The 26,780-nt window shown below is 40.6% G+C and overlaps 1 protein-coding gene across 11 annotated transcripts in view; it reads right to left on the reverse strand.

The window, feature by feature from the left end:
* Window positions 1-26,780, reverse strand: part of EML1 (EMAP like 1) — a 93,398-nt gene that overhangs the window by 20,537 nt on the left and 46,081 nt on the right. For 4 of the 11 annotated variants that reach the window (XM_072116178.1, XM_072116171.1, XM_072116173.1 and 1 more), the window contains exons 2-9: window positions 22,026-22,208; window positions 17,814-17,870; window positions 15,458-15,487; window positions 12,689-12,821; window positions 10,544-10,594; window positions 9,151-9,285; window positions 5,000-5,028; window positions 4,302-4,328 (exon numbers count right to left, since the gene is read on the reverse strand). In XM_072116178.1, coding sequence (XP_071972279.1) covers window positions 4,302-4,328; window positions 5,000-5,028; window positions 9,151-9,285; window positions 10,544-10,594; window positions 12,689-12,821; window positions 15,458-15,487; window positions 17,814-17,870; window positions 22,026-22,208 — 645 coding nt within the window. The remainder of the gene's footprint in view (window positions 1-4,301; window positions 4,329-4,999; window positions 5,029-9,150; window positions 9,286-10,543; window positions 10,595-12,688; window positions 12,822-15,457; window positions 15,488-17,813; window positions 17,871-22,025; window positions 22,209-26,780) is intronic. The other 7 variants (XM_072116172.1, XM_072116176.1, XM_072116175.1 and 4 more) reach the window with 7 other exon arrangements.

The following is a 26,780-nucleotide window of genomic DNA, read 5'->3' on the forward strand; positions in this document are numbered from 1 at the left end:
CCAATTGTCCGCATTCAGAAGAGAAATCCTGCAGTTGTGCGAGTTGCTCAACTGATTCGACCTTGTTCTCAAAGGCGTCAGGCAAATGTGAAGCCATCAAAACCTGGACGGTTACTATATGACAATGGACAACCACAAAAAGGAGGAAAAAAAACAGAATGGGAGGGCACAAGATACAGGTTAATAGAACAAAAGAGAAAGAAAAGAAAAAATACTAAAATTAAATCATTTGTGTGAGCAGGTGATATATGCAAATTAAGGGAGATGAGGGGAGGGCGCAGGGTGGGGGCACATACACCTAGGAACCTCTCTATTGAGACGCTTCCATAGCCCTTGAAGCGAATAGAAGATTACAAAGTTCAAGGTCTACCCCAAGCTATACAGCCATTTCATTTAAAAAAAGTGCCTGATGTCACAGTTACCAAATATATATTGACCAGTCTATAAAATGGCCACGCTATGTGTACGGTCACTGCCAAGTATTACAAACACTGAAATGTAATTGTTGTGGCTTGATCCTTGTATTGGTGATAATTAGGGGTGGTCTTTAGTGTAAAAGCAGGAATATAGGCAATGCTCTACCATTTGTGTACTGTAGACATGGAAAAGCCAAGCTAGGTTTACAGGTGACAGAGATACTTTACAGTGTCTTGATCTATTCATGTACTGAGTCTCTGTCATGCACAATATTCACCCTCTTGGCGTTCTTCCTGTTGCACAATCATTTTTAATTTTTATCATTTAAAGTGGATTTGCTATACAACTACTCATCGAGATCTGCTCCATGCAAGAACTTCAGAAGTTAAAAACGGGTCAAAAACGGATGAGTTTAAAAAAAAAAAACAAAAAAAAAACGAATGCTTTTTTTTTACCGGACTACTTAAAAAACGGCCCAAAAACGGGTTCAAAGCACGTGTGCCGCCGGCCTAACACATAAGTTTTCAAATGCATCAACTGAAGAGGAGATTTGTCTAATTTCGTTGTCAACATGGCAGCATGTGTTAACGCTAATAAAACGCAACATGTGAACCCAGCCTAAGTCAAAGGGGCTTATTTACTAAGGGTCCGCGGATCGCATTTCTATCGTACTTCCTGACATTTTCGGGATTGGCGCCAGCTTTCATGCAACAGAAATCGGGCCGGGCCGTCAGATGATCCAACCGATTCCGACTGAGCGCCAGATTTAACATTCAATTTTTGCCACAAGACAATGCCCTTACATGCACCGGGAAGAAGATGGTGAACTCCGGCGGACCTGAGCGGGGATGCGTCACATACAGGATATCGGGCGCACGATCTTTGTGAATCACGGCAGATGTGCATTCTGGTTGGACAATGCACTTTCGGGGATCGCGCAGGATGGGTAAGTAAATGTGCCCAAAACGGTCACATACATGAGAATATAAAACACACCTGTTGGGCCCCCAAACCTGCATCACCAAAAACTAGAATATCAAGGAGCTCCTCAAACACAAAAACTGATGAGGTGTATACATCAGGGTTGGGCTAAAAATATCACACATTTAAAATCTCATGAAGAGGCCTTAAACTGAAAAGTAATAAAATGAGAATAAAAGCCAAAATGGTCAATAATTCCAATATGCTAAACTAATAAACATACCCCAATAGACTTGCATCTATATTTGTAGTAAAATGTGGTTGTATTACTAGTGACATTGAGGGTGCGGTCACATGTGACGTTCAACAAGCGTTTTAAAACGCAATGCCACAGCTGAACACAGATTTGCCTAATTAACTTAATGTTTATATTTGCATTTCCAAAACGCAACAGTTAATGCAATGTTAAAGCACAATGTGTATGTGACTGCACCCTGAGGAGGGTTGTTTGTCTTAACAATTGTGTCACAGGCCGACGACACATGTGGTATTTCGAACCCGTTTTTGGGCCGTTTTTAAGCAGGCCGTTAAAAACCGCACGAGTTTTTTGAAACTGCATCTGTTTTTGACCCGTTTTAAGATAATTGGTAAAACCGGTTAAAAACGGATGCATTTTCAAACACGTGTGTTTTAACGGACTTCTTAAAAACGGCCCAAAAAGAGGTTTCAAACCGCCACGTGTGCCGCCGGCCTAAGGGTTCATTCAGATATACCGTTCTACAAACCCTGGACAACACGAAGGCTGTACAAGGAGTCCTTGCATCATATAGCACCATGATGAAAGGAATCCCCGATTCCCTGCAGAACAGGTCAGTGCTGCTATGACATGGGCAAGAATAGGTTCCTTGCATCATAGATCACTATGAAGCTTGGAGTCCTGTCCTCAGCACTGTGTTTAGTGAAAACTGGCACCACATGTTGGGGAATCCGGGACCAATAACCATCTGTTTTGTGTTTTTTTTTAATGGATTTGATGAAGTTGTACATGCTATGTAGATCAAAATGTTAGAAATCCATAAAAACGATGTCAATATCTGGTTGTAATGCATCAAACAAGGAAAACGCTAAGCGGGTAAATACTTTTGTAACGGACCTGACAGTAGCTCCTGTGTTTATAATAATATTGTGAATGGTATATGGATATTTCATTTTATGTGCACTTTCTGGTGTGATAAATATTACAATTCTTTCAGCTGAAAATAGTAAAGGGAGTTGAATGCAGGATGTTATTACATGCAAATACGATGCAATACAAGGAAAAGCAGTGCCAGCCACATTGCAGGTCCGATCTCTGTAGACCTTATCATACATCGTTTAGTAAGACAAATGACTACTACAAGTGGTGAAACGCTCTGCGTGATCTTCCCTGTGCAATGCACTTAAGGGCCCATACTGGCATCTCATAACATTTCCATCTTATTACAACAGGGTTTAGCTACTACTGCACAAGAGGCAATTATCAGAGTACCCTCTGTAATACATGGGTGTGCAATGCTGGATGGCATCATTGTAAAAATTCTGGCATTTGGAATCTGAGATTATGATGTGACTAAAAGATCAGAAAGCAGAGCTGCACATATTGAGAGGGTTCAAAACGGAATATAAGATGTGATAAATTACAGTAAGATGACCTTTAGAAACCCTTACAACTTAGAACTAAATATTTATGGTCACCCAGAGCCAAAATTCTCCAGAACTACTTTAACAATTCATCAGAGCTGAAATCTCCCAGCATTCCCTGCCTGTTTAAAGTCAGCAGAGAGTTTTATCTGGCGATTTGCATTGTGAGAAGTGCCATTTTCACACTGGTATAGTATCTTATAGACTAATAAAATAGATATAGTAAATACTCTTGTACATGATAAAAGCCTCTTGAGTGGTAAATATACTAAGCAGACGTCCTCCTCCACCTTTGGTAGATTCACAACACCTGGCACTATATTTATGAGCCTGGGGCCTGAAACTATATATAATAAGTAACTCGAAAGTGTAAATGAAAACAAACCAGGGACAAAGAAAACAAAACACCATTAATAATGACTGTCTATTTACATTACAGTTAAAACACTACGTGACGGCATTTCATCTTTGTAAGGCTCAGTGTTACTTTCAGTCTGCACAGTGTCCAGTAGAGGCTGCTAAAGCACCAATCTAGAAGGGTGAAGCCCTTGTAAATCCTCATTCATTGGGAAGTTAAGCAGCTTCAAGATTTATATCCGCTGCAAGAGTTGAGTAATTTCAATTTCTTGTAAACAGTATAGAGGGAAAGGGAGGGTTTGGTAACTCTGGGACTGACAGATATGGTAAGGAGTAAATAGAAATGCAATGATTTCTATTTGTGATTAGGACGCTGCTATATTTCGATTTTCTGTTCTGCCTTTGTAAACATGAAATGCCATTGTGCAGAAATACATTGTTGTACAAAGCAACCAATGTGCAACAATTAGAAAAGCAAATAAATCCGCTGAATAAAAAAAAAAAAAAAAATACTAGGGGGTAGGCAGTGAGTGGTGCAGCTAGTTTGGAGGTGCTGGCTTCTTACACAGTATCTACCGCACAAACATACAAGTCCCTGTGCAGACACCATTGAGCGCTTGCCAAGATTAAGCAGTGTTATTTTTGTTTTTTAGAATACAGGATATTATTTGCATTTCCATTTTGCAGGATGAAGACTATTCACTGGTCCCCAGCATATCCAAAGGAGAAAATGCTGCCGATCTACCAGGCTGCAAAATGGAGGCCTCCGACACAGAGGATATGCCAGAGTTTTATGAGTGATGGAAATGCAATCACTAGTGGCCTTTCAATGTCGTTCAGCATTGAAGGGTTCAGTGATGAACCTGCTACCATCTTGGCAATCATACTGCTCAGAGAGCTTGTCAGGCATGGCGACAAAATCCTACCTTTACAATGTGTCACCCGGCGCTTCCCTTGTGATTACAGAGACAGAAAGAGAATTCTGGGTAAAGATGTATTAATGGCAGCAGTGTCATACACCCAAAGCATCCTCTACATTCATCAAAAATGTGTGCTTAGGGAGGGGGCCACTGTTATACTGAGAATACTCCATGTGAGATACAGAAACTGTAGTGTCAATTGCTTTCTCTCATATTATTTATAGGATTATAAATAGAGTGATAATTTAATATCAACTCCTCTAGTAACAGTAGACATGGTTATTGCCATTGGCAGGGGTCACAGTAGTAAAGCCCCCACCCTGGGCAAGCACTTAGGGCAATTGCCTTTTGATAACTTTTATAATCAGAACAAATGCCATATTGTTAATAGAAGAATTCTATATAGAAAACATAAGCAAAACAGACAGACTAGAAGTGTGGGATACAAAAATTGTGCAAGACCCCCCTCCTCCCAAATATAAGGCATTTCCAGAAGATACTTTATGGCCAGTAAGATAAGGTGAAGCACCTACCACATAGGAATTGTATACATGGGATATATATATTATATATATTACACACTTATTCTGCAGGCCTGTATAAATTCAAGAGCGCCTGCTAGAGGTCAGATGAGTTAACTAAAAGAGCTCCTCATAACCCAGACAACAAGACAATCACAGATAAGAGGAGAGGTATGGACTCACCGGCACTAAATATGGGTTCCTTCGGTTTGCTGAAAAACAAATAGAACAGAATTAGAAACATATGCATGTAAGCACCAAAGCCGTGTAAAGTTATCTGTGCTTTGAAGCGTGTTATTGTGGGATGGTACACTATGGACTCTAGGAATGGGGGTTAGGTTTCGGTTAGGTTACATTTAAAAGATGCTGAACATGAAATGAATGCTTCGCTATACAGGCGGTCCCCTACTTAAGAACACCCAACTTACAGACGACCCCTAGTTACAAACAGACCTCTGTATATTGGTAATTTACTGTACTTTAGACCTAGACTACAATAAACAGCTGTAACAGTAATCACAGGTGTCTGTAATGAAGCTGTATTGTTATTCCTGGTTCTTATGACAACCCAACATTTTTAAAATCCAATTGTCACAGAGACCAAGAAAATTCTGTCCGGGGTTACAATTATAAATATATAGTTCCGACTTGCATACAAATTCAACTTAAGAACAAACCTACAGAACCTATCATGTACGTAATCCAGGGACTGTCTGTACTTGACTAGATGCTCTGGCAGCTTGTGAGCCCTTTGATGTAGCCTGTCCAACGAGTTGTCCACCTTGAGCCAATTTGGAGCAGATTGCAGAACATTAGGTCATAGCCAGTTACAGCACCGAAGACCAAAATGAAATCTGGATTAACTAAATTTCAGTGTTGAATGCACAGACTGCTACATGAATGAGACCCATTTGTGCAAAAGAGGAATCTATTGCACATTATTTTTATTCACAACCAGCAGACACTTTGGTTGAGGAGTTGGATTATTACATGAACTAATTAATCCCAGCTGCCACATACCGCCACCACCACCACCCAGAAACTGGCTGCTGTACTGTATAATTCAGAGAGAGCTAATATCTGGCAGCTGCACTGGAAAATGTGCATCTTCTCTCATCTAGTACAAGAAGTCATCTCCCCGCAACAGTGATGTGAAGGCAATAGGGCAGCGAGAGGTCTTAAAGGGGTATTCCCATTTCAGCAAATTAATGCTAATGTTTTTATGATAAAAAGTTATACAATTTTCAAATAAACTTTCTGTATCAATTCCTCACGGTTTTCTACATCTCTGCTTGCTGTCCCGCTATAGATACGTGGCTCGTAAAGATCACAGAGTAATCAGAGCTGTGTGATATAACAAGCTGTGCACCTGGGTGACTATGGTCAGGTTTCTGCCCACTGGAAGTAAACATAGAAGCTTTCTATAGCAGGACAGCAAGCAGAGATCTAGCAAACCGTGAGGAATTGATATAAACAATGTATTGGAAAATTATAAAACTTTTTATAATACAGACAATTTGCTGTAATGGGAATACCCCTTTAACTCTTACAAACCTTAAAAGGAGTTGTCCACTTTCAGCAATTAATTGATATGATTTGTAGAAAGAAAAGTTATACAATTTTCCCATATATTTTCAGTATCAATTTCTCATCTTTTTCTAGATCTCTGCTTGCTGTCCTGCTATAGAAAGCTTCTGTTTACTCCCAGTGGACATAAATCTGTCTCTAATCAATACTGTGCGATTATCCGGGATAATAACGGCGCATGCACTTGTGTGACATCACATGGCAATGGACAGATTTCTAGCCACTGGAACATGGAAGCCATCTATAGTAGAACATCAAGCAGAGATCTAGAAAACTGTGAGGTATTGATACAGAAAGTATATTGGAAAATTGTATAACTTTTCCTCATACAAATCATAATTATTTGCTTAAACTTGACAACCCCTTTAAATTCCAAATGTGGAATTCCTGTGTCAGAGAGGAGCATATGTAAATTTAGGCATAATGCTTCATTTACAAGTTTCCACCCGTGTGAAAGTGCTGATCCACCACTGAAACTCATTATGCACTTCACGCACAGACTTAAAACAACATAAAATATCAAGTCATTAAGTAGATACACTTTCTGCATTATGTTCCAGAGCTTAACTCTCTATTACACCGATGGAGTCACTGTGTGCATACATGCCATTACTTATCCTGAGTTACATCCTGTATTATACTGTAGAGCTGCACTTACTTACAGAGGAATCAGTGGGGCAGACTGCTCCAAATTTATAAAATGTATCGGATGCTGGATGATAAATCTTGTGTAGTTTAAAGGAAACCTACCAGTAAGAATGGCAGGGGTAAGCTGTAAGTACCGAGCTGGTTAGTGTTCATTAGTGTTATAAACCGCGGTATCGCGGTTTTAACACTTTTTAAACTTTAGAGCAGGAGAGGCTTCGGCGCTGCGCGCAACATCTCCGCTATTTCCCATGTAGGCGCGCGCACGATCGTGCGCACGCAGCGCCAAAGCCTCTTCTGTTCTAAAGTTTAAAAAGTTTTTAAAACCGCGATACCGCGGTTTATAACACTAACGAAAGTAAGTACCGGCACCAGCTCACCCTGAGCTGGTGCACGGTACTTACAGCTTACCCCTGCCATTCTAAATGGTATGTTTCCTTTAAGGCTGCCTGGTCTAACTTTGCGCCTCCTATAAGTTGGTACAGAAAAATCTAATTGTTTTTCGTAACCTTTGCCATGCACCAGTCACAAAGTGGTACAAAAAAATAATTTTTGGTGTAAATTTAAAAATAATTCTGTTGCAAACTCTTTGATGAATCTGTGTATATTCATCATTTATCCTCACACATTGTGAGTTATATGCTGTATACTGCTCCAGAGCTGCACCCGCAATACTGGTGGTAGAAGCCCAACAAAGCCCTTTATTTGTAATACAGGTTCTTTGCCATGAGAAGATTCATACAGTCTCATAGTGAACGATCACTGTGATAAATGTAACTATGAACACACGGATCTGCATGACATCATCCAGCCTCACACACAGACACAATGGGACATCCTTACAAGGAGCCACCATTCACTTCCTGATTACAAGACACTGTAAATGTAGGGTCCTGATAAGGAAGATGTCTTGGTCAAACTTAAGCTATTTCCAAGTCAAATACAAACACATTTACGGAAAGTTCTGCTAGGGAAGAAAGGATATATTTTATGCCTCTCAAGAAACTTAAAAAAATAACTTTAAACAATCTTTTTGAAAGGATTGTTACAGCGCTTACATCTATTTTTAAGCATTACGTTTAGGCATTGAACGGCGGGGATTTGTACATGAAAACACATAACATGACACAAACATTATCTTCCTGCCTATTCTGGAGGATCCTTCATGTCTGCTGATTGCGGAGGATCAACTTATTTCTCTCCCCGATTCGGATGGTATGACGAAGATGAAGTCCGGCACAATTCACTACCAGCGTGCGCCCGAGTTCCTGCATCTGTCACTTCCCCGCTGGAGTTCACCTTCTTCTTCCCGGTGTATGCGAGTGCGCGTCTTGTGACACAATTCTAAATGTTAAATCCCGCGTGGATTCTGAATCTGTCGGGTTGTCCGACGGCCCGCTCACCCCGAGTTGCGTCGTGTGCAAGCCGGCGCCCGTGCGCCAAAATCCGATCACGTGTGCCAAAATCCCCTGTTAAATGCAGCGCAAAACAGAAATCGTCGGGAAACGCGACGAAAATGCGCTCCGCGGACCCTTAGTAAATGAGCCCCAATATCTTTTGAGAACTTTATCCTGTCTCCTAACAGGCCGTCTCCTCTTTAATCCTCCTTATCCAAGTCTTTTATTTCCTATAGAATAATAAGACTGGAGCATCTGTTCTTAGATGCTACTGTTGTCATTTAGGCTTCTTTTACACTAACGCGTTCGGGACCAATATCCGGCCGCATAGTTTGTGTCAGAATATCGGACCACATAGAAGCCTATGGCGTCTGGCTGCGGTAAGGCGACCATACGCGTGTATTACCATGCTGTCCAAGGGAAAAAAATAGAGCATATATCCCTTCTCTCTTCAGCGCGAGGCTGGATGCTCGCCCTTTGGGAACAAATTGCTGTAACATTGTCTATGCCAAAGGGAAGTGTCCATGCATAGTCTGACAAGGTCAGTAGTGATTTGCGTAGTGGTCTGTAGTAAATAGAGTTGGCCGGGCGTCCCTACCCACTTTTCAAAAATTCAGCTTTTCAGAGTTTCTAGCTTCCTGGCAAGTCCCATTCTCTGTGTGTAAGCAAATGCCAGAGACTTCAGTAACTTTATAAACTTCTCACCTCTCACTGTTCTTCTTACTGCTGGATGAGCTGCTAGTAGATCCAGCCCGGTTCCTGCTGCCTTTGGCATCCCCAGCACTTTCTCTTCGGCCACCTGGAGAAATGCGTTCGGTAGAGTTTGTTCTTTTGACATTGCTAGAATGAAAGAAGATAAAAATTACTGCTTTTAAAGAAGCAAAAGAAGTCTTAACAGCATCTACTGAAGGTCATATCTCAGACACAGATTTGCTGTGTAGTACAATACTGTACTCATCCCGAGTTACTTCCTGTATTATATTCCAGAGCTGCACTCACTATTCTGCTGGTGGAGTCGCTGTGTATAGACATTACTTATCCTGTACTGATCCAGAGTTACATCCTGTATAAAACTCCAGAGCTGCACTCTGGAATAAAATATTCACATACATACATACATCAGTACAGGATAAATGATGTAAGGTACATTCTGGATTTCACTTCACATGACATAACTACTTCAGGCATCTCTCATCATATCCTGTTTATTCAGTGTCTACAAAAATCAGGTCAGGTGGTCAGACAATTCGGAAAGAGTCATCTTCAAATTCATCTCAGGAACTTTATTAAACTCTAGGGGTAAGGCTGAATTCACACGACCATAAGGATGGGGGGGCGTATATACGGTCACAAGCTAGTGTCCATACGACTCCTCTCGCGGTGCGTCCAATGGACTCCTCTCCATCATGGCATACAATCGTTTGAATTAGTAAAATGGTTCATGAAGATGCTCATAGCACAGTCCTTATCTGCCTATAGGGAGTTTATAGAGGTTTCTAAATCTTGAAAGTAATACATATAAAATATTGTCCGCATTTTAATAGCACAAAAATGAAACGAGGAAAACAACAGATCTGATCAGTGAATTGAAAAAAGCAAGTTGAGTAGGAGTACAAACAAGTAATACAGAAGCTGCGATAGAAAATGCTTAGATCAATGAGCTATATTTCACAAATTCTAGACTAAGCAGTAACATACCAGGTCTTGAATACATGTACAAAGTCCCCTTGCCTAGTTGCTACTTTCTATTTGGACAGGAGTAATGGTTTAAATGCTATTAAAGCTTTAAGCTAAAAGTTTCCTGTACCCGGAAATAAATGGAACGAAACGACCCATTCGCTTCTATGACACTGCTGGTAATAGCCAAGTACATTGCTCTGCAAACTCTGGCGACCCCAGTGCATGCGCATCCAGCCGCTCCGATCATTTGGGGTACAAAGCACCATGGTTCTGGTGATCAGCGTGGGTCCCAGCAGTGGTCATAACCCCCCTGACCAGCAAGTAGACTCTATCCTGTAACAGTCATTTAAAAGCTACATGATAGCTATATATGAATTTCCAAGTGAAAAAATAAATAAAACAACTGAAAAGTATTTACCTTGTGGTGGTTTTAGTTATTTTACATGAATTCAAGAGACGGACAGACTTGCTACAGCCAGAATGGTGCAGGAAAGAAGCAAAGAGTGTAATCGGGTGAGAGAACAGGTAGGTGCCAGCAAAAAAAAGAGACAGAACAATGAACACAAAGAGATTATCTCCTCATACCACAGATTCAGTCATCAGCCTAGATAAAACAAAGACTACATAAATGCACACATATCAAGGTGGAAGATTGAATTAGTCAGCCTGGTTGAATGCAACAGAAGGGAAAAAAAGAAAACAAACAAAACAAACACCGAGACAGTTACTGTAATAGTTCCCTTTAATGGGCTTTATAATCCCATTCTACCTGCACACAGCTAATGCCTTATCCTCCATACTTGTTTTCTATGTTAATGACCAGGCCATTTTTCTGTTTTTTTTATCCTTTTCTTTGTCAATGTGTTCTCCGAGCTCTAACTTTTTTTTTGTTTTTCTGTCACTTTTGTTGTGTGCGGTCTTGGTGTTTTTGGAACTAAATGAAGTTAATAGCACAATTTTGGAATTCATATATTCTACTGGTGACCTTTTTTTAACCCTTTCTGTGCAGCATATCTAACTTTTTTTCTAATATTAATTTTCTGCCATCATCGAACCCAAATAATGCAAAAAAATATGCATGTTTTTTTCCTTAAAAATTACCTTCCTTTGCATAAAGAAATAATTTAGGAGGGGCGGGGGAGATTTAGGATCCCCACCTTTCAAGCAACATTACTTTTTCGTTTTGTAGCCTTGGTTGGTATGGGTGTGGACCTACAAAAGGTATGTGATTTCACTCTTTTCTTAAAGGGGTGGAAAATTTCGTCGAGTTAGCATTTTTAAAATTTTGTATATCAATTTGACCCACAAGGACACTGACATGAGATCATGTTTTATATAATGCAATGCATTACTTACCGTATAAACTCGAGTATAAGCCTAGTTTTTCAGCAAAAAATTTTTGTTCTCAAAAACCCTAACTTGGCTTATGCTTGTTTAGATGCTCTGGTGCCGCCGCAGGTCCTTCGGATCCTCTTCGGGTTTTCCCGCTCATCTTTGGGTCCCCTTGCGATGCCAGCAGCTCACAAACAATGACGTCGGCAAGCAGATGACGTAATTCTGTGTGCCGGCCGAGCACGGAGACCCGGAGAGGAGCAGAAGAATCCGAAGATGACCGAAGGACCCGAGGCAGCATCGGAGACAGACTCGGCAGTCTATATACTACAGGGGCTGGGCAGGCTGTATGCTACAGGGGTCTGGCAGGCTATTCACTACAGGGGTCTTGCTGGCTATATACTGGGAGGCTGTGACCAATGCATTTCCCACCCTTTTCTTATACTCGAGTCAATAGGTTTTCCTAGTTTTTTGTGTTGAAATTAGGGGTTTCGCCTTATAATCGGGTCGGCTTATACTCGAGTATATACGGTATATACTTATGTAGTTCAGTGCATTGCATATCCCTGATCCAGCCTGGCCTAATAGATAGTTAACACAGTTAACCCTGGGGACCTTCAATGCTAATTATGCTATGGAGCCTGAAGGGCTCTGGGGGTGTTACCAGATCTCCCCTGTGCCTGGATCTATGGATCATTGCCCTATGGGTCAATTTGTCAAGCTTGGTTTTGATGGTAGATTTCTTTTAAAGGCTAATGTTTAATCAGTGTTCAGGGCAAAGGATGGTTATATAAAGAAGAAATAACATCCAGGAGTATAGTCATGAGATTCCACATAAGGCAGGCTTAAGACTGCGTATTTCACAGGGTAATTTCCAAGAGCAATGTTTGTAGGAATGATCATTACCTGTATTAACACGCTCCTAATCGGCCGAAAAATTAGAAAATACTTGATTGTCAAACGACTGCATGTTTGATGCAGCATAAAAGATGTGAACAGGGATGTGAACATTGTAATAGCCAACAAGCAATGACACTGTATGGGTAAGAGTGCGTAGAGATTTTTCCTACCTTTGAGTTTTGCTCCATACAAGAAACAGGTAAGAAATGCATCACAGAGCAAGTTATGTATAATCTGCAATTCACGGCAAGTCCAGCAAATAACCATGCAAGTAAAGATGCCTTCGAAATACAATTGCTATCCCCTGCCCATTGATGTAGACCGCACTGACCTTTTGGATCCAAGTGGAACAATATCTTTTCTGGTCCCAGAAGGTGATGGGAGAGAATTACTTGGTTTCTTTGGTAAGATGGTCTCACTGTTAACAGCCGCTCTCAATGGCAATGCCTGAACTAGGGGTCTAGCTGTGGGGAAAAAATGATACATTTACTAAATATTTAGTGATTACCCTTCCAGCCACAAAGTTAGTTAATAAGCCTGTTAATGTAAAAACAAAAAAAACAAAACAAAAAAAAACACATGTTAAAATGCTATTTAGTGGTTTAGGAAAAATGTAAGACCTGTGTGATGGAAGAGTTGGCTATGTACACACTGGTGGCACAGACAAATAGCAACAATGTAGAAACAAGAGGATGGGAAAAAAATTAATTGCCAATCCGTTGCCATCAAATGTGGATCTGCAAGAGATCGCCCAGAGATAGGACAGATCTCTGACAATCTTCAGGAGTTACAGGTCTGGGAAAAGCAATGATAAATGGATGGACAGCACCGCTTAACATTGTACCTGTCTGTAGTTCGGCCGTCTCTTACTGCTGGTTTCCTATACGGGTTAGTATCTACCCCTATCTCCCTTTGTGGCAGGTATGTTACTCTCTGTCAGGGTTCATATTTCAAATATTTTTAATATAAGAATGTTTGGCAAAGTCAAACAATCAGACATGGTGATTGTTCTCTTCTATGTGACAAAGCTGCAATTCTTTTAATGAAGTACCAGAAAGTCTACAAGAAGGTCTTCCAGAGAAATGGTATTTTCATGAAATTGTTTTAGTTGAATACGATACCTGTAATATTTGCTCAACACCAATGCTCCCATATCAGTTTATTTTGCATGGTATTTGTTTTATGTATGTGATATGTTTTATATTTATGTGTATAATTAACCCCTTATCACCGACACTAGTTTTCAGCTCAATGACCAGACTCGATTTTTCAAATCTGACATATCTCACGATAATTGGTTATAACTTCGGAACGCTTTAACATTTCCCGGTGATTTTGAGAATGTTTTCTCGTGACACATTGTACTTCATGTTAGTTACAAAATTTAAGTGATAAGTTTTGCGTTTCGTTCTGAAAAAAAGTGGAAATTTTCCAAGTTTGAAATGTTCTCCTTTCCAGACAGGAAGTAAAACTACCAAAAAAGCTTGATAATTAACATTTACGGAATGTCTGCTTTATGCTGAGATGATATTTTATGCATCCTCTCATTTTTCTAGGATGTTATGAGGTGCAGAACTTTAGGTGCGATTTTTCCTCATTTTCATAAAAATTGTCAAAACTCACATTTTGAGGGACAACTCAGCTTTCAAGTGACTTTGAAAGGCCTAAATACCATATATACTCGTGTATAAGCCGAGTTTTTCAGCACAAAAAATGTGCTGAAAAACGTCCCCTCGGCTTATACACGAGTCAGTCAGTCAGTATTACTTTAAAAAAAAAAAAACATATACTCACCCTCCGGTGGCCCCGATGCGCAACGCTGCTCCCCTGATGTCCACGTGGCTCGCCTTCAGACATCCGTGCCCGTCTTCTGTCTTCTGCAGGGCGCCGCCATTGTTTTTCCCCCGGGCGGCGCCTAGCATGACGTCAGCAGTGGCGCGTCATACTAGGCGCCGGCCCGGGAGAGAGCAATGGCAGCGCCCCGCAGAAGAAGGAAGACGGGCACAGAAGCCTGAATACAAGCGGCGCGGACATCGGGGGAGCAGCGCTGCACATCGGGGCCACCGGAGGGTGAGTATATAAGTTTATTTTTTTTTTTTATGCTGGGGTGGCTGTATACTACGCGGGACACGCTACACGCTTGACACGCTACACGCTTGACCGCGGCGTGTAAGGGGTTAAACACCCAGGATCTGAGTTTTTCCGATCCCGGGTGTTAGTGCCGGGTCTGGGCTGTAAGATCACAACCCGACACCAGCACCAGCGAGACCCGGTGTCCCGAAATCTTCCTCTGACGCGCCACTGTAGAAAGGCGTACGCGTCAGAAGAAGTACCCTTAATGACCGCCGTAAAAAAGCTGATAGGGCGGTCATTAAGGGGTTAAAGTGTAATCTTTTATTTGCTATTGTTTACACTACTAGTGGTATATTGTTTACACTACTTGTGGCTTATGTTGCATTTATTTGAGGTATTTGAGGCAGCTATACTTGCTTCCCTCCAGCGTTCTGATCTAGCACTGCGCCACAGAGTCTCTGGGGTGACATCACGTCCATAGTGCACTCCTGCTCTGTATCCCAGAGTGCCAGAGTGAGGCAAGTAGAGCTTCCCCAACATGTCTCTGGAACAAATATTATGTCCTGGACAACTCTTAATAATAAATGACCAGAAAATCCCTTTATTGCAGGGGAGCTGGGTTAGAAACAGACCGGTGCGCTTTGTGCAAAATAAAAATGTAAAAAAGTGAAAAGGTATAGGTCCAAAAAAAATGTAGGTACAAGTCTACTGCACCTGCTCCCTCCGATTCCTGCAACTGTTCCTAGTTTAGGATAGATTAGGGAATTGCTTATAGTGCAATATCTTATAATAGGATTAACCAAGGGCAATACTGTGCGATGGCAGATAACCAGCAAGGCTGGAGATTGATAAAGTGGCAACATTTTATATGTGATTTTCTTATAAGTGTGAAAATTGCTGGATGTCAGGTCACAACATAATAGAAGGGTGAAGGGGTAGATGACATTTATAGCATGCATAGTGCGTGTCCCCCTCAGTTTTAGCATGGATTAAATGGCCATGCATGATGCCACTCACACTGGATTACCTTTGTGTTTTTCCTTCCCAGGCCCGGATGCTGTATAAAAACAGATAAATCCTCTGGAAGGTTACATCTTAGCATCCAATACCATTTTTTCACAGTCATCATCTGACTAATGCATTGTAAGCCCCCAATAAATCTATATGATGCAATCTTCAAAAGGTTTGGCCACTTTTCTATAAATCTGTTCCATTAGACACATCTCTGGATGTATACATACCTATGTTTCTGCCTCCTTTGAAAGCTGCAGCCTTTCCCTGTTCTCAGTATACTGCCCTCTATATATGTAACAGCTTGCCGGACAGGTTATGTTTCAAAGTGTATCCGCTTCCAATGTCCTTATGATGTAGATTGGCCAGCTAATCCTGCAATCTGTGTAGTCTCATAGTAGATGTCATTTAAAGAAAACTTAATCAGTTTAGTGATGTAGATGTATCCTAGTAAGAAGTTCTCAGGACTGTTTTTTTATAATTACCGTATTTTCCGGACTATAAGGCGCACTTAAAAGCCTTGGATTTCCTTGGAAATCCAAAGTGCGCCTTATAGTCCGGTGCGCCCTATATGAGGGCAGCGAACCCTACTTACATAGGTCCCCGCTACCGGAGACAGCAGATCTCCAGCGGGAACTGCAGACCACACGGCACGAACAACTTCTGCCGCGTGGTCTGCAGTTCCCGCTGGAGATCTGCTGTCTCCGGTAGCGGGGACCTATGTAAGTATTCCATTCTCCACCTTCCCCGCTCACCTTCCCCGCGTTCCGTGTCTCTTCTCGGTGTCGCGTCGGGTCTCCGCTCCGCCCCCGGACCTCCGCCACGCCCCACGACCCTGCGCCTTATAGTCCGATGCGCCTTATATATGGAATTATTACATATATAAGGCGCATCGGACTGTTGCGCCTTATATTCCGGTGCGCCTAATGGCCCGGAAAATACGGTACTATATCCCCACAATCCTGGAAATCTAGAGTTATAAAAGCTTTACTAATTACTCTGGAGCTCTCAAGCAACCTCACCAGAGCGCTTCAGGGAGCCTTGTACCTTAATGTATGCACATTAAAATAGCACTTGCTGTCACCTATCTATGCCCTATCAACTGTCCTTCGTAAAATTGAGATCCCTATTGACAGGTTCCCTTTAATATATGTTCATCCCTTAGCAACGTTGTCATCTACTGGTTATATTCGATATTCCAGCTGCATCCCAATCTGCATGGCAAGGAAATGTTTATAATGTGACCAATAGGATGTCACGGTTTCTACATCTAGTTGAATCAGGGTACTGCCAGTCCCCCAGTGAGTTATACAAAATTCCCTGTGGCTGGAAAGTTCTTCTTTCATGAGAAGCAGAGGTGTCCAAGACCTGGTTTCTCAGACACACAGCCTGCAAATAAGGTCTGTAGCTCTGAGCCCTACTAGAGCCTGCCTGGGGGCACTGCTAATAGCAGCTCCTCATCTCTCCAGCCTGAAGCTGGAAGCCAGGCTGTGAGCATCCTTTGCCAGATACATCTAAGCGATGCTCACATACATATACATGGGGAGTGCCCCAAGGAGAATGGTTTCCGTTCATACACAGTATCTTCCCTCTTTTCTTGAAAACCACCTGACAGGTGAAACCACCTGTTCCACCTGTACCAAGTGACCATTACCCAGTCGAGTGCTAGGCTGCGTTAAAGCCAGCCACTCAGGGAGGGTCTGCACACAGTACAAAAGTAAGTAGAACTGCTAAATCACTTGACGAACATTCAGAGATTATCAACAAAGCTGTAAAGACACATGGGCAAGTTATCTACAGGAGTGGCCAACCCCTTTAATTCTTCTACGATACTGTAAACTGCATTTAAAATAGTCACAGTATCTAAAATCTCAGCCAGAGAATAAGTACCTACTTGTTAAAATTCACTGGTTTAAAACAGATCTAATATTGCTAGAACTTCATGTGTTTATATCATAGAAAGCCATCTAGACTACATGTACTCTAAAAGTGAATGGAAGCCAAGCTGCAGTAACAGCACACTGCCTCTACACGGGGCATGGAGACATCAGTTTAAGGTTTTGCACATTTTTGATTGTTAGGCAGCAATCAAATACTGATGGCCAGTATCCCTGTCTTCAAAGAAAAGATTTATAGTACAGAATTTTCAACTTTTCCACTGAAAATGATGTCTGCAAGTAGTCAGTGTAAGAAGATGATCTGTTACACAAGTAACTCAACAAATACCTTAGTTACAGTAGGTAAGGATTGGCTTCATAGGTAGACTGCATACACACATGCAAAGACATGGCCAACTATGTAACATAAAAGCAAATCCAAAAAGCTTGTGCCACAATTCCAGCTAATGTTATTTTTTTCACCCCACACCTTACCTGAACCTGCAGAGCTGCAATGCCGGTCAGTATCTGACCTCTTATGCACAGTTTGATCTAGAGGTGTAAAGGGGTTTTCATATTACACAGGGTAGAACCGATTATTTCAGAATTTCTAATAGTGTTTTATAGTTAGATAAAAAGGGGTAGACTGTACAATGTGTGAAGCTGTACAATAATTATAACAGCTTTAGTCTAACCAAACCTAAATGAATGCTAGGAGTCAGTCAATATGTTCTAAAGCATGTATTGTTACAACACAATGGCCATAATGGCCAAAAATGACCTCTGAGCCTCCTAATGTGCCAACCTAAAGAAAAATGAAAGGAGAAAACCAACAGCAATTTGCTGCATCAAAAAATAATATTTCTTAAATGAATAGGATAAAATGGATAGTGAGTGCAAAATAGTATATACCAGGTGAGACAAATGGGACTGAGCAAGGCAGTGTGTCCAGACTTGTATACCTATATACCTATGGTAAATTCAGGAAATCTAATTAAGCAGGAAAAAGCTTAAATAAGCTGTAACAATATATGTGATCATGCATGTGTCCAGTAATAACAACGGCAGGCCAACATCAAGGGACAAGACCTGGCGTTGCTAGTGCTTTTTAACCTCTGCAGGTCTCTCTCAAGGGACCCCATTTTCCTAAGTGTAGTCCAAGTTGGTGAGCTCTCAGAAAACGTTTCTGAACGATGCTACATCTTAAGGCTGCGGTCAAATGTGGCAATTCCAATACATTTTGAAGCGCAATGCAAAGGCTGTTTTAATGAGATCTGCCTAATTGCATTGTGGTTAAAATTATAATGTTTATGTCAACAATTGTCCTATATCAAGAACGCTAGTCACTTGGAGATCCGATCTGCCTGTGTGGATATATCCTACCAGGTGAGCGTTGCCAACTTTCCATATATATCTTTATTAAGGTCACAGCAATAAGGCAAATCTTCTCCAAACAGCCTTTGCATTATGCTTCAAAACACAAATGTAAAACGCCACGTGTAAATGCATCCGGAATGAATTCATCTCACAGCCCCCCCTTGTGGCCACGTCACTGATTTTTGAGGCACACGCACAGTGAGACAGTGGGGACCCGATGCCTCACAGTCTGGAGTTGGGGTGAGGACCCATGCTGCTCCATCCATTAGAGGAAACGGGACCCAGTTCTGTGGATAGGATATAACATTTAAACTTGGAAAAACCCCTTTAATAAAGGAAATCATCTGAATAGGATCTTCATCTTTTAAGTGCTATGGAATATGATGGCGCTACATAAAGATTATTATTCTTATTCATTTTTTGACCAGGCTAAAGAGCTGTTTCAAAGAGTCCTCTCACTCCCTCATGAAGAGCAGTAATGAACTGTATAATGTAATGCTTTACTATTAATGTGGTATTCCTGCACGGAGAGGAACAGATGCCATACAAGGACAGCTGTTTGTGGCAATCGGCCCATAGGTTTGCCCGATGCCACAGACTGGATAGGACGGGAGTTCTTTAATTATATCAAAATATGATGGAATCACTTCACATGTGCTGACCAAACCGGGAGATGTGAAGTCCTTGCATCAAATTTTGATATAATGTAAGAACTCGTGTCCTGCGTAAGGGGTCCAATCAATGAGATCTGGCACACATACAGCCGTTTCCATGTGCTGTTCACGTTCGTATGAAGAGCCCCTTTCAGTCAGTTACCTCTGACTAGTAGTCAGGATATAATAGTTGTCAGGTTGGTGATCATTGATTTCAGGAGAGACTTCTTTCAGCTGAACGGCTAGGAAACATTTGCTTATAGACTGGACCTGTGCCTTTACCATGTTTTTCATCTCTAGAGGACTCCTTGTTAATTCTCTCTGTACCCTCCACGCAGCGCTTTTTCATGGGACGCCTGTGGAATCCTCCAATTAAACACGACAGAATGAAAAGCTCGTAAAACCAATTTATACCTTGGCTCTTTGTTGCAGTAGTCCTATGATGAACTGCCCTCAAACAATACATTACTAGTTCTTTACTCTTTTAGAGGGGTTCATAAAAGCTTGTATTCAGTGTGAAATTAAAAAAAAAAAAAAATAGCTTGACGGTAGGGGGAAAAAAAACAAACATAAAACCAGTAACATGTAGAACAGCAGAAAACGTAGTCCATCGGTTGCAAGTTAAAAAAAAATTAAGTAAAATAAGCAAGTGGGCTCATTGTGACATAAGATCTATAGTGATAAAATGAAATTCAACTTAAAGAGATATAGGCTATATTAATAGGATATAGGCACATTGGAAATCAAGGACCCACCATAAATTCTCCAGAATCTGGGAACCATGGTCCAAATATAGAGACAAAACTTAATATAATACAAGGATGTGCACAATAAAGTGTAATCCAAAATGCGGTAATCTATGCCACTCAAATAGAAATCTTCCGAGAAGAGAGGCATATACACTTTAGAATACAATCTAGACATAAAAACTTTAGAGTACAGTCTATACATAAATAATCTCATACCTAATTCAAAAATAAAACAACAGATATAACATTTTTTTTTAAATCTCCTAATGGCAAAAATTGTTCTATTATTTGGTTGTTTATTGTTATTAACTCAAATGTTTGAAAAACATAATAAATACTCATTTGTATATTGATAAGATACACCCCATCAACCCTCCCCTTCTCCCCTCCCTCCCCAGAACAAACACACCCACCACTCCCAATACCCAGTCCCAACCCGAATATGATCATTGATATTTGAATGCTCATTGGTATACTTATATTTGCAATGTAAAATATAAAATCAATAAACAAGAGATATAGGCTACATTTACATCTCATCTTTTGTATACACCTGAAAAGCTCCTTGGTATACGCTGGGTGTAAACATAGACACATGATGGCAGACCGAGGCATTCATTTGGCCTCAATCTACACAGATTACATTGTAAACTGTGCAAAAAGAAGGATGGAAAGACGCAGACCATTTGAGGAAAAGTGAGATGATAGTGCGGCAGTCTTCAGTCTGTTGCTAGATAATGTGACAGATTTCTGCAATACTATTACACGTTATTCTCTAGCTTAAAAATAAATAAATGGTAGACAACTCTTTCTGTCCCACAAGGAGGGGATTGCACCATTTTACTTTTTTTTTACTCCCAATTTCCTACCTGTTCAGCCCCATGGCAACCTCCTCTCTGAGCTCCTCAGAAAAGTCTCCCTTTTCAAAATGCAGGGGTATTTCCTAAAACACAGACCAGCACATAGGCTTCACAAAAGGCGCACTTTGTTCCCATGGTGCCACGGGTGCACTCGGGATCTGACCCTGGCAACAAAAATCTAAGAGAAGGAGCAGGCTATACTGAGTGGACGTATTTGAACACGTTTTCAATGGAAACCATTACCAGAAGGTAGAATAAAACATTGAATATGTTTTATAGAATAAAATAATAAAACACACTATACTCTACCTACAGAGTAACCAGAATAAATTATTTTTAAGGCTATTTCAATCATTTTCCAACAGGAACAGTGAGTAGTTTTTTTTGCAAAAAATAAAATTACAACATGTAGGATGTGCCTGCCATTTGTAAAACTGATAGTAGATGTCCTGTAAGCCATAACTTTTTAAAAAAATGTATATGACTTTCTGTGAATTCCAATTTTTTATAGCTTAAAAAAAAGTATTAAAAACATTTGACAAAAGTGGTGGCAGATACGTAGTTTGTAAAAATGTTAAATAATTTTTTACAATTATTAATGGAAACCCATCATCAGAAATGGACCTAATTAGCCATTACCAGATTTACAACTTCCGGTTAATGTTTCTTTCATGGCAAAGTGTGGTGGACTCATTCAGAAAATCTACTTTGAAGAGAGTTGTAAATTGTTTGTATAAAGTCATGGAGGTGGAGAGCTCAGCATTGCAGTCATGCTCTCCTCACCTCAGAGTGAAAGAGATCTGGTTCGTGATGTGACTGTATGTAAGACCATCAATTACAGTGAAGAGGGCATTTTGAAGTGAGGGAAGCTTGACTTGAATGTTTAACATTGAACTGATGTGTAATTTGGTTGGATAAAGTCAAGGAGGCAGAGATTTTATGTTCTGGGCGATGCCACCGCACTGGGCCATTATCTAGAAGGTGTTCAGCTGCTTGATGACATACTGGTAGTGTTTTTTAGGTCAATTTCCCTTTAAAGGTCTATAAATTTAGATCAATGCTACGCACCTTTAGTGGGTCCTTTCCGGTTCTGTAGAGCATGTTGCTCCTCGGAGACATTGAGTCGCCTCACTACATCGGCCAAGGCAGACTTCAGCAGCTGGATTTCATCCTCTTGGATCTGCACACGCTGCTCCAGTGATGCAATGCGATCTGTCACCTCCATACTGCTGGAGGCTGAGGCGCTGTCATCTGTAACACGAGCAGAGCAACTATTCAGGACACCATGTAAACAGAGAGACACCACTGTACTCGCTGCAATGTGCTAGTGGGTTATTAGCCAAATGACACAGAACATAACTATTCTGGTATCTGGGTGGCACATTTAGTTACACTGGGATAACATAAGATATTATCTGCTCTCATATCAAGCTTTTAATTAAATGACCTACTCAGGCTAATAATCAGAATTCAATTTGCTGCCTGAGCAAATGAACCAAATGCAATTGGTTTCAAGAAGAAGGTCATGTAGGAACAAATTTTCAAATAATCGTCTTCACCCTCGCCCAGTTCCCTGGTTTCAGCCTTCCGTGTAAACCATGGCAGCTTACATTATCATAAATCTGGCTCACAAAACAGGACAGCGTCGATGCAAAATCAGAAATTTTCTCTTCTACTTTATACAATTATTTGTTTCACACATTTTAATGACATGATAGCATTTTTGCATCAAGTCAAATAAGACATAGCCTAATCACACACACTACACTATCCTGATACAAGGGGTTCCAGGTTCGAATCTCCAAATGACACACTTACAAGTGTCCGAATAAGAAGGTTACTCGAGTAGGATGTAAAAATGTTTAGTTAATATAATATATGAAAATAAGTGCTTCTTTGGCAGCAAGCCATTTTTTGTTGGACCATCTATTTAATAAAGATTTCATATTCTTCCAACTTTACTTTTAGCCGCTTTGTGATTCATTTCACACACTACAGCTCTTAGATCATTTGGCTTTTATGAAAAAAAATATCTTCCATCGTGGCTCTGCTTATTTCATTATCTATCCATCTCATCTTCTGCAGTTATTATGTATCTGATCATCTCTTTGGCTTGCTTAATATTCATCCAGTACTGTAGTCTCTTTCTGTACACCCCATTAGTAATTTCACCTTGGAAAAGGATGCTTCAAATTGATCAGCGTAATAAAACCCTAATCCTGGACTTCTACAACGCACTTATTATATCAGTCTGCTTTACATGCTGCAAAAAGGATAAATATACGGTAGTATCTCACATGGGATCCAGTTCAATGCAGCAAGACAGAACATACATACATACATAGTATCAGTTTTGTTTTTTTAAATGAGTCAGATGGAATATAATGTTATGTTATTAAAGCACTGTCAGAATAAATTTTTATTTTTAGACATTCCTGTTTCTCTACATTCCTCACTAGATCTCACAGTAAATGAGACAACTCATATAAACAGCATTCAAGGAAATTCTTCTGCCACGTTAGACCTAGATGAGAGAACTGTAGCACATTTGGCTTTATTGGTGCAAAGTTTCAATTGGATATAAAGCTATGGAAAGGGGAAGCAGATCTGCCCCCACCCAATAACCACCTGTTTGGTTTATTCATCTAAATGTTACATTGAATCATTAAAGCCGAGTGAACTGTATATAAATGTATAAATGTATCTGTATATCTCTTCAGAGAAGTTTCAGTAACTTCTGATCCTCTTGAACGCAACACGTGGCCTGATGTCTGCTCCCAATTATAGCATTTCTGCCTACCGGAGGGGCAAGCGGTAGCTTTTTATTAAAGGGAGTCATGAACAAGTAGCCAGGGCTGTGAAGTGATCCGTCTGTTCAGAGTATAATAGATACAAGCTGTAAGATACGTGCAAAGCTGAAAGTAAACAGCTTCAATCCAACTTCCGAGCTGTTTCACCAGTACAAGAGGCCTCATTGTGGGGGCTGAACTTCAAAGGGAAATCTGGAGATGCTTTCCACAGCTTTAGCTTCAAGTGGACTCCAAATTAAAATCCCCATAATAGAATATAATGGACTATTCCTGTGGTTATTGTAGAATACACCCTCCGTGACTATATATCACACCCCCATTTTACTTCTCATAACTACATTATTGCCAACCTACAGCTTTATTACTTTACAATTTGTTTCATGGCCCATTCCATTTACTGAGTTTACAATTACGGTAGCTATTTTTGCCTTCAAAAATTCAGCAGTCAAACTGTGTAGAAATACCCTCAAAAAGCGATTTCTATACCTTTACGATACCAATTATCCATGACAGACACCTATCTGTATTAGGAGATGTTAGAGACATCAGTTTATTCGGGGGCTAAAAGCTTCAGATACCTGCAGGTAGCAGTGGGATAAGAAAGTATTGCAGACCTGCAGGTTAACATTTACCAACATAACCATCCAAGATCTTGCAATACCAAAATCTTTATTTAAAGTGAACATGTCACCAGGAATGTCATTTTTAACAGGTGACTCTGCAATGCGGATTTTAAAAATGCCTTTGTCAACCTTCTGAATCATTGCAGAACTTAAAACTTTATGTCACATCACCGGGTTCCCTGCCAGCATCATGTGGCGAATCCCTGGGCAACAAGCAAAATATGGCATTCCTGGAGACTGGTTTGCTTTAACTAGGTCTCTGCACATTAAAGAGTTAACACCTTGCAGACAATATATCAACCTTCACATAAAAAGTCTGTTGCATCTGTTCTATTTTCAGCTTTTCTCATGCAGACAAAGTAACACACCTTGTGGACACTCATAAATATTCATGAAGCCCATTTTTAGAATATGCTCTCACTGTATGACATCACCTGAATTAAGTAAGTGATATCAGATCTCCCAAATCCTGAAAGACCCAGAGCCCCTTGTATAAAGTATTCATGTCATCTAAATCTGTAACACCACAAGAAGATGCCCTTCCTGGGGTTACATTTTAAATTTTCTCTTAAAAGGAACCTTTCACAAAAGCGTTGGAGGTCCTAGGGTAAAACTGCAGTAATTATGTTTGTAAATTTACAAAGACCATGCAAGGTGTAATCTGGATTTTGTGTTACATTTTGTATTGAAGTCCTGTCACAATCTCAGACATGTAAGGTTTGCAGGCTGCCATACCTTAAATAAAATATATTTTAATAAAATATTGGAGTCCAAAGTGAACAGCTACATAATGGGAGGACGCGCAAAAAGGAACTAGTGAACTTTTTTCATCCTTCTATGGCTTTCTGGCTCAAGCTTGGGAATTTACAAGTGATATTTAAGCAATATGACATAATGTTCATATGACAGAGGATCATTGTGCCAAGCGACTCCTACACTCCTACTCACTGCAGCCCGATAGGGCACGATACTCTCAGATTAAAGAAAATCCACCAAAAAAAAAACGACACAAATTCATAGATCCAGACACTGCGACTGTGAGAATCTTCTAAGATTTGTTATATATGGCCTCCATTTCATCTAAAATCACCTTTGAAAATTACTATAAATGAACCTTAAGGGGTTTGTGGTATACCAGATCCTCTCAGTGATGCAGATTCACAGGCTGTAACAATGAGCAGAACATGTCTAACCCAACACCCAGTTCTCTCCGTCCTCCACTGCCTGTGTAATTTAGAAGCAGCAGGAAGTACAGGGGGAGGGGATACATACTGTGCTCATTGTAACAGCCTGTGCAGCTACAGCACTGAGGGGCTCTAAAAAAAAAAAACGCCAAAACATCAGAGACATAACAGGATGTAAACCAATGGTCCTTTGTCGTGGACCAATGATGATAGAAAAAGATTACCATGGGCATGAAGCTGTAGGAGTAAATCTGGACGTGTGCTAGCCGCTAAAAAAAGGTCACTTTTCGGCAGTGGATAAGAAGTGGGTGATGGTGGTGAAGACCATTTTGGCTATCCTTCAACTACTGTTGTAGCTACCATTGGTCCTACTTTGACTCATCAGCATACACTATTTTTCAAGCTTCCTTTTTTTCCCGTTTTAGTAAACTCCCTATATCCAGATGATATGGCCCATGATCCCTTTGGGTTTGGAGCCTGGGTCCATGACGGGTCATCATTTCAGTGCCAAGCTGTCAGCTGTCTCAGTGCGCATGGAGGTCATGGAGGTCCCTTCAGTGGTCTCATTTACTTTCATCAGTTTCAGATTTGTTGGGCTTTGACAGACCCATCAGCTTCTTTGAGTTCCTATTACATGTCTGGGATCTGGCCCTATTCGTCACTCTCTGCCTGTTGTCCACCAAATCAGACTTTTAGATGATATTCTGGAGTTTACTCATAGCCTTGATAACCAGCAAGTACCAGGGGATGAGAAACAAAATGCTCATAAAGTGGTACCATGTTCTCGCCAAGACATATCCATCAGCTTCATACTTTTGACTCCGTAGTCAGGTTTTGGTAAGATTTTGCATATATTTTGGGAAAGAGTCTGTCCAAAGTTTCTGGGTTTCAAGGAACAACAGCCTATCATACCCGTTTGGGGATATCTGGCCACAATGACTGGGCAGTTCTTCCTCCCTGGTGTCCTTTCTTTTCGATACAATTTTTTATTTTTTTTTTAAAGGGTAGGGATCAGGAACTTAAACATTCACCATTAAGATACCATTTCAACAAAATATTTAACTCATATTCAATGTCTGTGCCACAGCAGCATCCAAGTAAAAAGCCATGTGTCAATTTATCTAATGAATGTAGTGTATATGTGTAGTGGGCACAGCAGGGATGGGAGAAGGGCAAGTGATCCACGTCACAAAAGATTATCCCGAT

Source organism: Engystomops pustulosus, chromosome 7 (genome assembly GCF_040894005.1).
Source record: "Engystomops pustulosus chromosome 7, aEngPut4.maternal, whole genome shotgun sequence".
Lineage (NCBI taxonomy): Eukaryota > Metazoa > Chordata > Amphibia > Anura > Leptodactylidae > Engystomops > Engystomops pustulosus.